This window comes from Sciurus carolinensis, chromosome 17 (genome assembly GCF_902686445.1).
Source record: "Sciurus carolinensis chromosome 17, mSciCar1.2, whole genome shotgun sequence".
NCBI classification, from domain to species: domain Eukaryota; kingdom Metazoa; phylum Chordata; class Mammalia; order Rodentia; family Sciuridae; genus Sciurus; species Sciurus carolinensis.
Genome location: NC_062229.1, coordinates 1,281,694 through 1,296,864, shown reverse-complemented (window position 1 = coordinate 1,296,864; position 15,171 = coordinate 1,281,694). Strand labels below are relative to the sequence as shown.

Sequence of the window (15,171 nt, the reverse complement as noted above, 5' to 3'; positions counted from 1 at the left end):
CAGCTGTGCGGTGGAGGCCGGGGACGCTCTCAGCCCCCAGTGCCCAACCCCACGACGGGCCACGGTGCAGGCCCTGTCCATCCGCCCCGTCCACCCCCCTCAAGTCCAGCTGGGCCCTCCTGCTGGTGGGGGACCCTGGGTGGCCCCAGCCTCGCCCTGTGCCCGCCCGGGGCCCGTGGAGCCTCGCCAGCCCTCCAGCCCAGCTCCACCCTCCCCTCCAGAGGTCCACCAGGCCGGGGCAGCTGGGCAGTGGAGATGGTGCCAGCTGACCCGGCTGGTCCCTGACACCCGCCCTGGGGCACAGGAGGGCAGTGTGGATGGCAGAGACGCAGGCGTCAGCGCGCCGCGGGTGGCGGGTGCCCGGCAGGGCATCCATACGTGTGCCACGGTGCGCGGGGCACCCACGCGCACGCCGAGGGCTCACAGCAGACCGTGTAGACGTGCAGACTCGCGCCCACGCCACGGCCGCGCCACGCACATGCGTGTGCGCTCACACGAGCACGGGTGTGCACAGAGGCCTGGGAACATGCGTGGGCACGCACCCCACGCGCACAGGATGCAGCCGGCGGCGGTGGACCAGCCCCAGGTGGACACCAAGCACGGGAGCCGCGGGCCTGCAGGCTGGCCAGGGGCGCGGAGGGAGCCTGGGCCCATGCTAGGGGCACCCAGCACAGCCAGGTGGTGCAGCCTGCCTCCTGGGAGTGTGGTTGTGTGTGTGCATGTGTGTGTGTGTGTGGTGTGTGTGTGTGTGGTGTGTGTGTGTGTGGTGTGTGTGTGGTGTGTGTGTGTGATGTGTGTGTGATGTGTGGTGTGTGTGTGGGGGTGTGTGTGTGTGTGGTTATGTGTGTGTGTGTGTGATCTGTGGTGTGTGTGTGATGTGTGGTGTGTGTGTGGGGGTGTGTGTGTGTGTGGTTGTGTGTGATTGTGTGGTGATGTGTGGTGTGTGTGTGGTGTGTGTGTGTGGTGTGTGTGTGGTGTGTGATGTGTGTGTGTGTGGTGTGTGTGTGTGGTGTGTGTGTGTGTGGTGTGTGTGTGTGTGGTGTGTGTGTGGTGTGTGTGTGTGATGTGTGGTGTGTGTGGGGGGGTGTGTGTGTGTGGTTATGTGTGTGTGTGTGTGATGTGTGGTGTGTGTGTGATGTGTGGTGTGTGTGTGGGGGTGTGTGTGTGTGTGGTTGTGTGTGATTGTGTGGTGATGTGTGGTGTGTGAGTGGTGTGTGTGGTGTGTGTGTGTGGTGTGTGGTGTGTGTGTGTGGTGTGTGTGTGTGGTGTGTGTATGTGTGTGTGTGGTGTGTGTGTGTGGTGTGTGTGTGGTGTGTGTGTGGTGTGTGATGTGTGTGTGTGTGATGTGTGTGTGTGTGGTGCATGTGTGGCGTGTGTGTGGTGTGTAATGTGTGTGTGTGTGGTTATGTGTGTGTGTGTGATGTGTGTGTGTGTGTGGTGTGTGTGTGTGTGGTGTGTGTGGTGTGTGTGTGTGGTGTGTGTGTGGTGTGTGTGTGTGTGTGGTGTGTGTGTGGTGTGTGTGTGTGATGTGTGTGTGATGTGTGGTGTGTGTGGGGGGGTGTGTGTGTGTGTGGTTGTGTGTGTGTGTGTGATGTGTGGTGTGTGTGTGATGTGTGGTGTGTGTGGGGGTGTGTGTGGGTGTGTGGTTGTGTGTGATTGTGTGGTGATGTGTGGTGTGTGTGTGGTGTGTGTGGTGTGTGTGTGTGGTGTGTGGTGTGTGTGTGTGGTGTGTGTGTGTGTGGTGTGTGTATGTGTGTGTGTGGTGTGTGTGTGTGGTGTGTGTGTGGTGTGTGTGTGGTGTGTGTGTGTGTGTGTGGTGTGTGTGTGTGTGGTGTGTGTATGTGTGTGTGTGGTGTGTGTGTGTGGTGTGTGTGTGGTGTGTGTGGTGTGATGTGTGTGTGTGTGATGTGTGTGTGTGTGGTGCATGTGTGGCGTGTGTGTGGTGTGTAATGTGTGTGTGTGTGGTTATGTGTGTGTGTGTGATGTGTGTGTGTGTGTGGTGTGTGTGTGTGTGGTGTGTGTGGTGTGTGTGTGTGGTGTGTGTGTGGTGTGTGTGTGTGTGGTGTGTGTGTGGTGTGTGTGTGTGATGTGTGTGTGATGTGTGGTGTGTGTGTGGGGGTGTGTGTGTGTGTGGTTATGTGTGTGTGTGTGTGATGTGTGCTGTGTGTGTGATGTGTGGTGTGTGTGTGGGTGTGTGTGTGTGTGTGGTTGTGTGTGATTGTGTGGTGATGTGTGGTGTGTGTGTGGTGTGTGTGGTGTGTGTGTGTGGTGTGTGGTGTGTGTGTGTGGTGTGTGTGTGTGTGGTGTGTGTATGTGTGTGTGTGGTGTGTGTGTGTGGTGTGTGTGTGTGGTTGTGTGTGATTGTGTGGTGTGTGTGTGATGTGTGTGGTGTGTCTGTGGTGTGTGTGTGTGTGGTGTGTGGTTGTGTGTGATTGTGTGGTGTGTGTGTGATTGTGTGGTGTGTGTGTGGTGTGTGTGTGTGTTGTGTGTGTGTGTGGTGTGTGTGTGTGGTGTGTGTGTGTGGTGTGTGTGTGTGGTGCATGTGTGGCGTGTGTGGTGTGTAATGTGTGTGTGTGTGGTTATGTGGTGTGTGTGTGTGATGTGTGGTGTGTGTGTGATGTGTGGTGTGTGTGTGTGTGTGGTGTGTGTGTGGTGTGTGTGTGTGGTGTGTGTGTGTGTGGTGCATGTGTGGCGTGTGTGGTGTGTAATGTGTGTGTGTGTGGTTATGTGGTGTGTGTGTGTGATGTGTGGTGTGTGTGTGATGTGTGGTGTGTGTGGTGTGTGTGTGTGTGTGGTGTGTGTGGTGTGTGTGTGTGGTGTGTGTGTGTGGTGTGTGTGTGTGGTGTGTGTGTGTGATGTGTGTGTGTGTGTGGTGCGTGTGTGGCATGTGTGTGTGGTGCGTGTGTGGTGTGTGTGTGGTGTGTGTGTGTGATGTGTGTGTGTGTGGTGCATGTGTGGCGTGTGTGTGTGGTGCGTGTGTGGTGTGTGTGTGGTGTGTAATTGTGTGTGTGGTTATGTGGTGTGTGTGTGTGTGTGATGTGTGGTGTGTGTGTGTGTGGTGTGTGTGTGGTTGTGTGTGATTGTGTGGTGTGTGTGTGTGTGTGGTGTGTGTGTGTGTGGTGTGTGTGTGGTGTGTGTGTGGGGGGTGGGTGGGTGGGTGTGGTGTGTGTGTGTGATGTGTGTGTGTGGTGCGTGTGTGGTGTGTGTGTGTGGTGTGTGTGTGGTGTGTAATGTGTGTGTGTGTGGTTACGTGGTGTGTGTGATGTGTGGTGTGTGTGTGATGTGTGGTGTGTGTGATTGTGTGGTGTGTGTGTGTGATTGTGTGTGTGTGTGGTTGTGTGTGATTGTGTGGTGTGTGATGTGGGGTGTGTATGTGGTGTGTGTGATGTGTGGTTGTGTGTGTGTGTGGTTGTGTGTGATGTGTGGTGTGTGTGTGTGGTTGTGTGTGTGGTGTGTGTGTGTGTGGTGTGTGGTGTGTGTGGTGTGTGTGGTTGTGATGTGTGATGTGTGGTTGTGTGTGTGTGTGTGGTTGTGTCTGATTGTGTGGTGTGTGTGTGTGTGTGGTTGTGTGTGTGTGGTGTGTGTGTGTGTGTGGTTGTGTGTGTGTGGTTGTGTGTGATTGTGTGGTGTGTGTGTGGTTGTGTGTGTGTGGTTGTGTGTGATTGTGTGGTGTGTGTGTGTGTGTGGTTGTGTGTGTGTGGTTGTGTGTGTGTGGTGTGTGTGTGTGTGTGGTTGTGTGTGTGTGGTTGTGTGTGATTGTGTGGTGTGTGTGTGTGTGTGTGGTTGTGTGTGTGTGGTTGTGTGTGTGTGGTGTGTGTGTGTGGTTGTGTGTGTGTGTGGTTGTGTGTGATGTGTGGTGTGTGTGTGGTTGTGTGTGTGTGGTTGTGTGTGTGTGTGGTTGTGTGTGATTGTGTGGTGTGTGTGTGTGGTGTGTGGTTGTGTGTGTGTGTGTGGTGTGTGTGTGTGTGATGTGTGGTGTGTGTATGTGTGTGGTTGTGTGATTGTGTGGTGTGTGTGGTGTGTGTGTGTGTGTGTGTGTGGTTGTGATTGTGTGGTGTGTGTGGTTGTGTGTGTGTGGTTGTGTGTGATTGTGTGGTGTGTGTGGTGTGTGTGTGTGTGTGTGTGGTGTGTGGCACGTCTGTCCTAGGCACTGTGCAGGCGTGTGTCCCCTTCCAGGCTCCCCCAGGCCCTTCCTCTCCCTCCTACACCAACGCCTGGCGGTGCCCTGGCCCTGGTCGCCTGCAGAGGTGCAGGAGCACAGTCGTCTCGTGCGTGTGCACACTCAGGTGGCCACAGCGTGCACACTCACACACTTGCACGGCTTCCCCCGGCCCTGGACGGGGCCCAGCGGCGGCGAGCGGGGCTTCTGGGCGTCTGGAGACCCCTGGCTTGAGGACAGCCCGGCCCCGACAGGAGCTCTGCGGGACCAGCCCGCTGGGCAGCTGCCCCAGAACCTGCTCGGACCCCGTGGTGCTGACCCCGACGGGCTCTGCGGAGCACCCGCCCCACCCGTTCCAGGCCGGGGCACCACGGTAGTGTCAGCGCGCCGTCCCCAGATGTGGCCCCGTGGTCCTAGGACAGCCCCGGCCGAGACCCCCGGGCGTAGAGCTCCCCAGACAGAAAGGGATGGAGAGCAGACTCTGCCTGGACACACGTGGGCTCCACCCGCAGGCGGGGCTGGCAGGAGCGCGTCGCAGCGCGGCCTCCGCTCTGAGGTCTGGCAGGTGTGACCCAGCCTCACGCTCCCCAGCACTGGTCCCAGGGAAACACATGCTGTGTCACAACACAAACGTCACGGCAGCTCTGCTCAGGATGGAGAGAAAGCAGCTCGGGCTGGCGTGCGGCCTCATCCCTGGCTCCGTCCCAGCACGGAGGTGCTGCACAGGTGGTGCTGGACGCTGTCCACATGTGGTGGAGTACTAGTCAGCAGTGTAAAGGAGCGGGCTGGGGCGCCAGGCCTGGAAGGCCACACACCAGACGGTTCCACTTCTACGGTGTCCTGAGATAGCAGAAGCTCGGAAAAAGAGAACGTAGCATTTTCCCGAAGCTGGGGACACAGCTGGGCTGGGAGGGTGAGGGCCAGCCCCGCGAGATGCTGGACGGTCCTGGCAGGGCAGAGGACCTTCGTCAGGCCCAGGCCAGCCTTGGGGTGTGCTGGCCAGGAGAGCCAGCCAGAACGTGGTGGGAGCCCTGGCCTCGGTAAAGGGATGGAGACCCACTCTGGCATCACTAAAAACGCACGCAAAACCACAGCGGCACCAGATCAGAGGTAAAGCGAAGAAATAAGTAGCTGGACTCAGAGGCCACGCCGGAAACCCAGCAGCAGGGGAGGCTGAGGCGGGAGGACGGCAAGTTCAGGGCCAGCACCAGTGCTTAGCATGATGGCCCTGTCACAAGACGGGAAGGGAAAAGGGCTGGGATGCAGCTCATGGGTAAGCACCCGGCTCCATCCCGGCACCAAAGCACTCACTCACTCATCCAGGGCAGCCTGGGCCTCCCAGCCAGGCTCTCAGAAAGAAGGGGGCTCGCCCCTGCCCACCCGGCGGGGCTCCCTCCCAGTGCCTCCAAACAAGGAGGAGCAGAGAAGGAACAGGGAGCTCTCGGAAGAGAGCCAGTGCCTGACCTCTGACCTGAGGGCAGGAGCGCCTGGCCCAGGGCCAGCCTCCCCCCTCCCCCTCCCTCAGGCCCCTCCCCTCCCCTCCCCTCTCTCAGGCCCCTCCCCCTCCCTTCCCCTCCCTCTCAGGCCCCTCCCCCTCAGGCCCCTCCCCCTCCCTTCCCCTCCCTCGCAGGCCCCTCCCCCAGGCCCCTCCCCTCCCCCTCCCCCAGGCCCCTCCCTTCCCCTCCCTCTCCCCTCCCCCTCCCCTCCTAGTTCTATTTTACCTCCTGTCATTCCTGGGGGTAGCAGTGCAGGTAGCCGGGTCAGGTGTGGTTCCGTGCGGTGGGCACAGCCCGGTGTCCCTGCCTGCACTGGTTGGCCGAGTTCACCTGGGGAGGCTGAAATGGTCTCGCTGGGCCTTCCGGCCGGCAAAGCCCACCCACAACACACCATCCTCATCGAGGGGGCCACTCTGGGGCGACCAGTGTCCCCCCAACATGCCCCTCAGTGGGACCGTATTTGGAATCAGGCGTTGGCCCGTGTCACCAGAGGGGAGCTGGCTTCGTGCCGGTGGTGGGACAGGTGGTCTTAGAAGAGGTCGCTGGGCACGGGAGCACGGGTGGAAGAGCGGGGCCGCCGCAGGCAGGGCCAGAGCCTCGGCTCGCCCTGCACACCCGCCTCTGCCCGGGACCAGCCAGGGCAGATTCCCGTGGCACTTGGTGCGGCAGCCCCAGGACACCGACGGGACACCTGCACAGGCCCTTTGTAAGCCCCGCGGTCCCTGCAGAGCCAGTGGGACCCCGCGGCCTGGGGACTTCGGGCCTGGTGTCCTGGAGTGGCCGGTGGAACCCAGGGCTGCTGCCGCCTCCGGGAAGAGCCAGGCTCCTCCTTGCCCAGGCCGGGGCTCCAGGACACAGGCGGTCAGTGCCTCGGCCTGGAGAGGGTCAGCGTCCTGTGAGGCCTGCCGGGAGGAGGAGGAGGGACAGAGCAGGCCCAGGCGCCGTGGCTCCCCAGGGCCTTGTGGTGTCCTGGCCTGGACGGTGGGGCCAGGGAGGCTGCTCGGCACCCTGCAGGGCCCAGGATGCTCCCCAGAGGACCTGCCCGTGTCCACAGTCCCCGGGGGCCCCTGGAACGTGCCCCTGCCCCACGGTGTCCCTCCTTCCAGGACAGCTCTCCTGGGAACCCTTAGGGTCACAACCAGAGAGCGCCAACCCTGACCCCACGCGAAGGGCCGTGGAGCTGCTCTGCCCAGCCCAGCCCCACCCCTGGGCCGTGGCCCCTGGGGACCCGACCTGGCCGGTCCCCAAAGGGTTGCAAGGCGGCGGGCGGCGGGGAGGATTCTGGGAGGAGACACCTGACTGTCCTCCCCGGGCACAGTCCTGGGCATGGCCAGCTGGCTCACGTCCCCTGCTCCCACAGCTCCTGGACGTGGCGCAGGCTGATGGCAGACGATGTCAGCCACCAACAACACAGCGCAGGCCCGCAAGCTGGTGGAGCAGCTCCGCATAGAAGCCGGGATCGAGCGCATCAAGGTGAGCCAGGGCCCACGGGAGGGAGGTCTCTCAGGCTGCGTGGCCTGGGCCACACGCAGAGCATGTGACCGTGGCGACGTGTGGCCCGCTGTGTGGAGGCCGTGGGGCGGACGCTGCCCCAGCCGCAGGCGGGAGCCTGCCCCGGGCCTCACCGCACTCCGCCTGTAACGGGAGGAAGCGGAGCGTTGGGGCCGCGGGCTTTTCTGTAGGAGGACAGGACCTCGCGGCCACCCCAGGCGCTCAGCCCGGGGCCCAAGGCAGAGCGCCGTTGGCCGGCCGCCCTCAGGGCTGCCCGAGAGGTGGACACTGCTCCAGAACACCGTCCACAGGCCCTGTGCCTCCACCGGAGCACTGTCGCCCCGTCCTGCTCCAGGACGTCTGAACCTGTCCCTCCAGCCCGTGCCCACTCCTGTCCTGGATGTCCCCGTGCCTGGCCACACCTGTGCCCTGTGTGTCTGGCTCCCGCCCTGGCGAGGATGCTCTGGGTGTGGGCGGAGCACGTGTTTCTGCAGAGGAATCTCAAGCCCCGGGGCCTCGGGTGACAGGAGGCCCGTGAGTCCCTTTCCCAGTGTGCTGCCCATGGCCGCGCTGGCCTGCCAGGCGACCAGTGCCTGCCCCCAACCCCCGTCCCCCAAGGCACCTCACAGAGGCTGCTTCCCGACGGGGCACTGCCTGCCTGTGGCCAGCGAGGCCCCGGGAGCGTCCAGGCCAGGCCACAGCCGCCCACCGCACTGACCAGAGCAGGTCCAGCAGCCAGGCTGCACCCGGGAGGTGATTGGGGCCACATGAGGACCAGGATGGCACAGTGACCCACCGCAAGGACACACATCCAGACGGCGTCCTGCCGGTCAGCAATGCCCAGCCACCTGTGCACGCGCACCCAGGCTGCACAGCCGGGCAAGTCTGACGCTCACGGCAGGAGCCGCTGGGGTTCCAGGGAAGAGCGATGCTCTGCGCCAGGAGGCAGAGCTCCCCTCCTGGGCCGGGCCAGCCTCTTCCAGCCTTCAACTGATTAGACGAGGCCCGTCCACACTGCGGAGGGTCCCTTGCATCATTCAGCATCAAACTGCTGAAATGATCACTAGAGCAGGCACAGGTCCACGCCTGTCATCCCAGCCACTTGGGAGGCTAAGGCAAGAGAATCACAAGGTCCAGGCCAGCCTGGGTGACTTAGAAAACCCTGTGTCAAAATAAAATAAAAAGGGCGGGGATGCAGCTCAGAGGTTAGTACTGCTCTGGCTGCATGAGGCCACGGGTCCCATCCCCAGCACGCACACGCATGCACGCACGCACACGCATGCACACACACACACACACATACATGTGCGCACACACAATGTTCACTTCTAAAGTTGTCTTCCCAGCAACATCTAAAATGTTTGACCAAACAATGTGCCCATGGCTGACCACATGGACAGCTAACACTGACCACCATGGACTCCCGCGGACCTCTGATCTCAGGCACTGGGAATTCACCGGGAGGGTGGCCAGCTCCCGAGCTCCTGCAAGACACAGGGACGCACCTCTGGTCAGACGGGAAGGTGTTCGAAAGAGACCTCAGGGCGCCACGCGGGTCCGGCCAGGAGGGGAGGGGCCGCCGCAGCCCTCGGGGCAGGGGTGCCTCCCCCAAGGTGCCTGGACGCTCCAGACCAGCTGTGGACAGACCTGAGCTCAGAGCGTCCTTGGGGCTGAGAAGAGAAGCCTGGCTGAAGTGTTTCCCCAGCCGGCCGCTGCTGGCTCATCCTGCCCTCTGATGCGGGAGCCCCAGCACCCCTGGAAGCCGGCAGTCCCACCTGAGGCCTTGCGCCCCCCAAAGCTGGCCCAGAACCGCGGAGCCCCCTGGCCCATGCCCCTGGTGCACGAGCCGCCCACCCCCACGAGGCCCTGGGCCTCAGGACGCACTCTCGCCAGGGCCACACGCCAGCTCTTCCCAGGGTCTGGGGTCTGTTTCGGGCGTGAGGGTGGCTTTCCGACCAGAGGTGGAGAGCATGGGCCAGCTTCCGAGCCAGCAGCCGCTCTGTGGGTAGGAGCGGCCCTGGCTGGCCAGCGTGGCGGGGCCTGCAGGCTCCGGGACGAGGCTTGGTGCCTGTGGAGGATGCAGGTTCGAGGCCAGCCTCGGCATCTCGGCAGACCCAGTCTCAGAATAGAAAATAAAAAGGGCGGGGGGCTCAGAGTCAGAGCACCCCCGAGTTCAACCCCCGGTGCCAGGAAAACAACAAGAAAGGAATTGGTTAAAAACACGAAAGAAAAAGCTGAGGAAGGCGCCTGGGTCCCCTGGAGATGCAGCGCCCTGGCCGAGATCCAGGACACTGGGCATGACCCAGGGCCTGGTCTGTGGACACCTGCAGCCCGGCCCTCCAGGCCTGCTGGGGAGACACGTGAGGCAGACCAGGAGAAGTGGGGAGTGTGGCCGTGGGGAAGGGGCCTCAGGGACCAGCAGGGTGGCCCCCATCAGGGTCACCGCGCCCCCCGTGGCCTCAGGCTGCAACAGGAAGATGCAGTTCAGAAAGGCCGGGACCAGCTGTTCTGCTAGCAGAGGCCCTGCTGTGGGCAGGTCGCGCCAGCGGATCCAGAGCCCATCTCCCCAGTCCTTTCTGTTCCGAGTCCAGTGCTGCCTGAGGACACTCAGCTCCTATGACTTTTAATGTGGGGAAGACAGACGCCGTAGAACTTGCCACGGGTGCTGCTTGTTTCTGTGCCTGTTCCAGGGACGGGCCTCGCGTGCGGGCGGGCAGCCCCTTTGGTGACACTGATCATTTCACAGCCCCGTGCGGCATCACCTCCGTCCCCCGCCAGAACCCCCATCCCTCACAGCCCTGCACCTGCCTGTCCGCATCCCACCTCTGGACCCCTGGCCTGGGCTCTCCCATCACCGGGTCCCACCCTGTGGCCTGTGTCTGCCTCTCACTGAGCACCCGGGCCTCAGGCCCGTCCACGCCGCAGCTGTCACCTCGCCCTGCTGGTGGCTCCCGGTGGGCGAGGCCGCCTGTGTGCCCGCTCCTCCAGGGACGCTTGGCTGTCTGGCCGCGCTGTGCCCGTCCCTTTGACCTGCCCTTCCTGTGCCCCCACCCAGGTCTCCAAAGCCTCCTCGGAGCTCATGAGCTACTGTGAGCAGCACGCCAGGAGCGACCCGCTGCTGGTGGGCGTCCCAGCCTCCGAGAACCCCTTCAAGGACAAGAAGCCCTGTGTCATCCTGTAGTGGTCCCCGGCCAGACAGTGCAGCCACGCTCTGCGTCCCCACAGCTCTGAGACACCGGGGGGCCTGCACTGCCCAGGTGGGGGTAGTGGCCCCTCCAGGTCAAGCTGGATTCACAGCCCGCCATCGCCACTGGACGGGCCCCAGCGCCGCGGCCGCCCCTCTCCAGGACCCTCTGTTGTCGGGCCCAGCAGAGGCCACGAGGCAGCTGGCTACAGGTGCGGGGCCTGTCCGGGCAGCAGTTCTCTCCAGATTGCGCATTTGCAAAAAGTCCACGCTGGGCTGCTAGGATACGGCTTGCATTGTAACCAGAGGTCACATGGGTGGGCTGAGGGTGACATCATGACACTGGGGGAACATTCCTCCTTCCCATCTAGAGCAGTATTACTCCCCACTGCTGAAACCCGCGTCTGACCCGCGGTGACCCACACTGAGCTGTGGGAGGGATGGACAGGTGGACTTCCGGGTGGGAGAGGCTCATCTCTGAAACGTACACTCCTCCGTGTGGCCACAGGCTGTCCCTGGGCCCGTGCATCAGACAGGTTTGGGGGGCTCGCAGGGGTGGCAGCAGGGACGCCCATGCAGCTGGCTTTGCAGTGAGCAGGCCCTGGGTGTGCCGGCGGGGGCTCCCCTGGGTCGGCCACTTCCCCGCTCACCTTGGCCATTTTTCAGACAGAAGTGCAGGCTGTGGCCCCAGGCACTGCGGCCTGTGAAGACTGCCCAGAGACCACCAAGTGGCTTGAGGGCTCTCGGAGTCCAGGCTCTGGTCCCGGACGGGGCAGCAGCCGCTCAGCTTTCCCGCCCCCAGGAACCCGCGACCTTTGGAGTGCGGGTGGGAGGCCCAGGGCCAGGGTCCATCCGCCCCACCTCCCAGCAGCCTTGGAAGTTCCAGGTGTCAAGGGGCAGGGGGCTTTCTAACGGGGGCTCTGCCACGTCACAAGGACAGTGGCCAGAGCAGGCAGGAGAGGCCGCACACACCCCGAGCTGCCTGTGGCCACTCCCCTCGCGGCCCTGGACCTGGGAGCTGCCCGCCCCGCCCCACCCGGGCCTAGAAGCAGGGCAGAGAAAGCCAATGGGCTGCACGGTGACCCGGCTGTGTGGGCCTGGACGGTCCCAGGCCCGAAGAGCAGGGCCAACAGCCCCATGACCCCAGCCCTCCCCACGCAGCCCACCCCAGGGCAGGTGCCAAGGCCTCCTCGACTGGGCCAGAGGAGAAGCACTGGGCGGACGCAGGTCAGGAGACAGTGGGACCCGAGCAGCCCTCCAGGCCCTCCCCGGGCTGGCTCCCGGAGGGTCCAGGCTCAGGGCCAGGCCTCTCCCCGCACCCGGCTCTCTGTGGCTGGTCCAGGAGGCCAGGGACGTGGGGACCCGGCTGCACAAACCTGAGGCTGCTGGAAGAGGAGGCCGGCCTCCCCGAGGCTCCAGGCGTGGCAGGAAGGGCAGCAGCACATCCCAGGAGCCCCCGGGCTCGGGGCACCTCTGAAGCGGGAGCAGCTTGCAAGGCAGGCGGGGCAGGGACTGCTTTCCAGTGGGACGGCCCTGCCCCAGCCTGGCCGGCTGGGTCCCCAGGAACAGTGCACCCAATTCTCCTCAAAAGAAGCCTTGATCCTGGAGCACGTGTGGCATCCTGCATGGCTGTCCCTCCTCCTCAGCCCCACTGTCCAGGCCCCCAGCCACCAGGCTCCCACGAGGACAGTAGAACCTGAGGCCGGCGTCAGCAGCACCCCATGGCCAAACCCCTCTCCCTCCCACTCGCCCTGCCAGGGCAGAGGGACAGGGGCACGCAGACCTCCAAGCCAGCCCCACTTGGTGTCCCCACAGCTGTGACCCCAGGGGAGCTGCCGGGTGGACAGGGGCTGGGCAGCTGGGACCCCTGGGCTGAGGGCGCCGGGTTAACTGAGCTTTGGGGCTCAGCCTCACGGGGATTCCTTGGCCAGGGGCCGCCCCCATCCACAGCCCCAGAGTCCCTGCACCCGGCCGGACATGCCTTCTAGTAAACTGAGGCCTGGAGCGGGGACAGGCTGCCCACAAGCCAGGTGTCAGCCGCCCTCCCTGAGCTGGCCATCTTGCGTCTGTGCAGACTCCTCCTCCAGGTGCCACTGCCCTGTCCCCAAGCCTGGTCACCATTGCCCACGAGTTTGGGCCTCCGGGAGGTGGTGACTGGAAGCAGCCTGAGTGTCCTTCTGCGCTGGGGCCTCTTTCTTGACCCTTCAGGTGACTCTCGAGGCGACAGCCTCCCACAGCAGCCCGGGCGCTCGGCCGGCTGCTGCCTGTGCTTCCCTCTGGGAAATGCCCCCCACGGACGCAGGTCCTCCCTGGGCACTTCCAGGGCCCCTCTAGTGTGTCAGGGAGAAGAGCTTCCGGAAAGCCCGGCACCGCGCACCTGCCCCAGAAGGGCAGCGCTCTCTCCAGCCTGCTCCAGGTGTCCAGCCATGTTGTGCCCGCTGGAGGGGCCCCTGCACCTGGCCGGCCTGTCCAGTCCCCATCCAGGGAATCTCCAGTGGTCCTGGCCCTTCTCCTCCCTCACTCAGAAGGAACTAGGACACACCCCTCCCCACAGTCCCCAAAGGTGACCCCCAGGGCAGTGGCTCAGCCGTGACCTCTGGCTTCCAGGGTGGCAGACAGCAGGTGCTTGTCTTTCTTTCTGCCCCGTCCCTTTGATGGTCCAGCGGTGGCCTCCTCCGGGCAGACGCTCGGCCCCCAGGCAGCTCATCCCAGCTCCTCAGGCTGGCCCTCAGCTGGCCCAGTCCACCTGCCCCGGCTTGGATACGGGGCAGGACCAGGCGTCAGGCCCTGCTCCAGCCCGGGGCCGGCGGCGAAGCACTGAGCCCTGGCCCTGCCAAGCGCCCCGAGGCCCAGTCAGCTCGCAGCTTGGGGACACGGAGGCCGGCTCCTCTCCCGTCCTGGACTCTGCTGCCAACGCCCCAGGACGAAGACTGCCCGCCCCAGCAGCTGCCAGCTCTGCGTGCGACGTCCGTGGTTCCCGCCCTCTCAGATCCCAGGCGTGGCACCCCATTCCCGCAGTGTCTGACACCCTGCGGACCCTCCTTCCCCAGAGTGAATTCGCACACAATAAAAGGCTCCCTGACCCTTTTCCCCACGGCTCCAGCTCTTCCCTCCCTCCTCCCTCCCTGGCCGAGGCTGGGCCAGGGGTGGCCGCTGGGCGTCACTAGGAAGGCCGGGCAGCAGCCCTCCAGCCGGACACACAAAGGAGCACCACGGGCCCCAGTGGGCTCTCAGGTCTCTCAGGTCCGTAGGGAGCGGGCTGCTCGGGGACCCTGCCCACCTGGTGCACCCTGGGCTCCTGGCCTGCCCAGGACAGTTGGTTCCACATGGATCGGGGGTGGGAAGGTGCCATCGTCCCGCTGCACCTGCCCTCGAGTGCCTACCCACAGACCCCACTCTGGATGCCGAAGTCTGACTCCAGGGCCAGAGGCGCCGCAAGCCAGGGCCCGCCACAGCCACCAAGAGGTTCAAGATCAGCTCCTCGAAGGGGCCATGCCGGCCACCGAGTGGGGAGTTTTTGTGTAGAACACGTGCGCTTTCCACAACGTAGAGATCGTTCCCAACATATCAAAAGGCAGACGGCAGCTCAGGGGAGACAGCGACCCTGGCAGAGCGCAGCACTCGACAGCAGAACCCAGTGTCCACCTGCAGGATCGTGGGCAGCTCCCTGGGAGGAAGCCTGCTCAGCACGGGAGGGAGGCACAGGCCGAGTCCCACTGCCGCATGGACAGGCCTGAGGACTGGCACCCCGGCAGAGGCAGGCCCAAGGGACGCAGGCTGCGGCACCCCCGGGAGGTCCCTGGAGTCGGGTCCACAGACAGGAAGCGGCACGGAGGAGCCCGGCTGCGAGGGGCAGAAGTCAGTTCTGAGGGGCAAAGCTGTGTGGGGAGGTGGGACATTCTGGAGGTGGGGGGGACACTGCTCCCTGCCTCTGAGCTGCGCGTTTAAACCTGTGACATGGCCAATCTTGCATTAAGCACATTTTACCACAATAAAAAAGTTCCTAGCAGGGGGCCACACCTGGCATTGGGAGGCTGAGGCAGGAGGAATCCAGAGTTCAAAGCCAGCCTCAGCAAAATCAAGGCACTAAGCAACTTGGTGAGACCCTGTCTCTAAATAAAACACAAAATAGGGCTGTGGATGTGGCTCAGTGGCTGAGTGCCCCTGAATTCAATGCCCAGTACTCACCCCCCCCCAAAAAAAAAAACAGTTCCTAAAAATTAGAAGGAAAATGCTAAGAATCCAGTAGATAGACCTAGAATATGTGCAGGGAACATATCAAAAAGTCTTCACTTGAGGCACGTGTGAGGCACTGGGTTTGATTCTCAGCACCACGTATAAATAAATGAATAAAATAAAAGTCTCTTAACATCTAAAAAGATACTTTTTTTAAAAAAAAGTGTTTACTAGCCCAGCACAGTGGCTGCACCTATGATCCCTGAAATTTGGGAGACCAACGCAGGAGGATGCAAGTTCAAGGCCAGACTCTGCAATTTAGTGAGACCCTGTCTCAAAATAAAAAATAAAAGAGATGAGGGCATAGCTCACTGGTAGTGCACCCGTGGGTTCAACCCCCAGTACCAAAAATAAAATCAAAAAATTTAAAGTATTGACTGATAATTTACTGAAATGATATCTTTTTGCCTCAAAATTCATCCAGATTAACAAAAGCTGTTAGGTTCCCTGCTGGCGGGGCAAGAAGATATGAGCCGAGCCGTCACATTTGCCAGAGACCTCCAGGCAGGCGAGAGCCTCCTAGGGATTGTGTGAGAAGCCCAAGGAATGTCTACTTCTGTGAGCAGACAACTCATAAAACCAACCTGAAATGCAGGCAAGAGCCA

General features: G+C 62.6%; 1 protein-coding gene across 2 annotated transcripts in view; it reads left to right on the top strand.

The window, feature by feature from the left end:
- Gng7 (G protein subunit gamma 7) overlaps positions 1–14,116 on the top strand; it is an 88,450-nt gene extending 74,334 nt beyond the window's left edge. For both annotated transcript variants that reach the window (XM_047531330.1, XM_047531331.1), the window contains 2 exons: positions 7,016–7,128; positions 10,202–14,116. In XM_047531330.1, the coding sequence (XP_047387286.1) occupies positions 7,048–7,128; positions 10,202–10,327 (207 nt within the window). In that variant the 5' untranslated portion in view covers positions 7,016–7,047 and the 3' untranslated portion in view covers positions 10,328–14,116. The remainder of the gene's footprint in view (positions 1–7,015; positions 7,129–10,201) is intronic.
- The last annotated feature ends 1,055 nt before the right edge of the window (positions 14,117–15,171 follow it).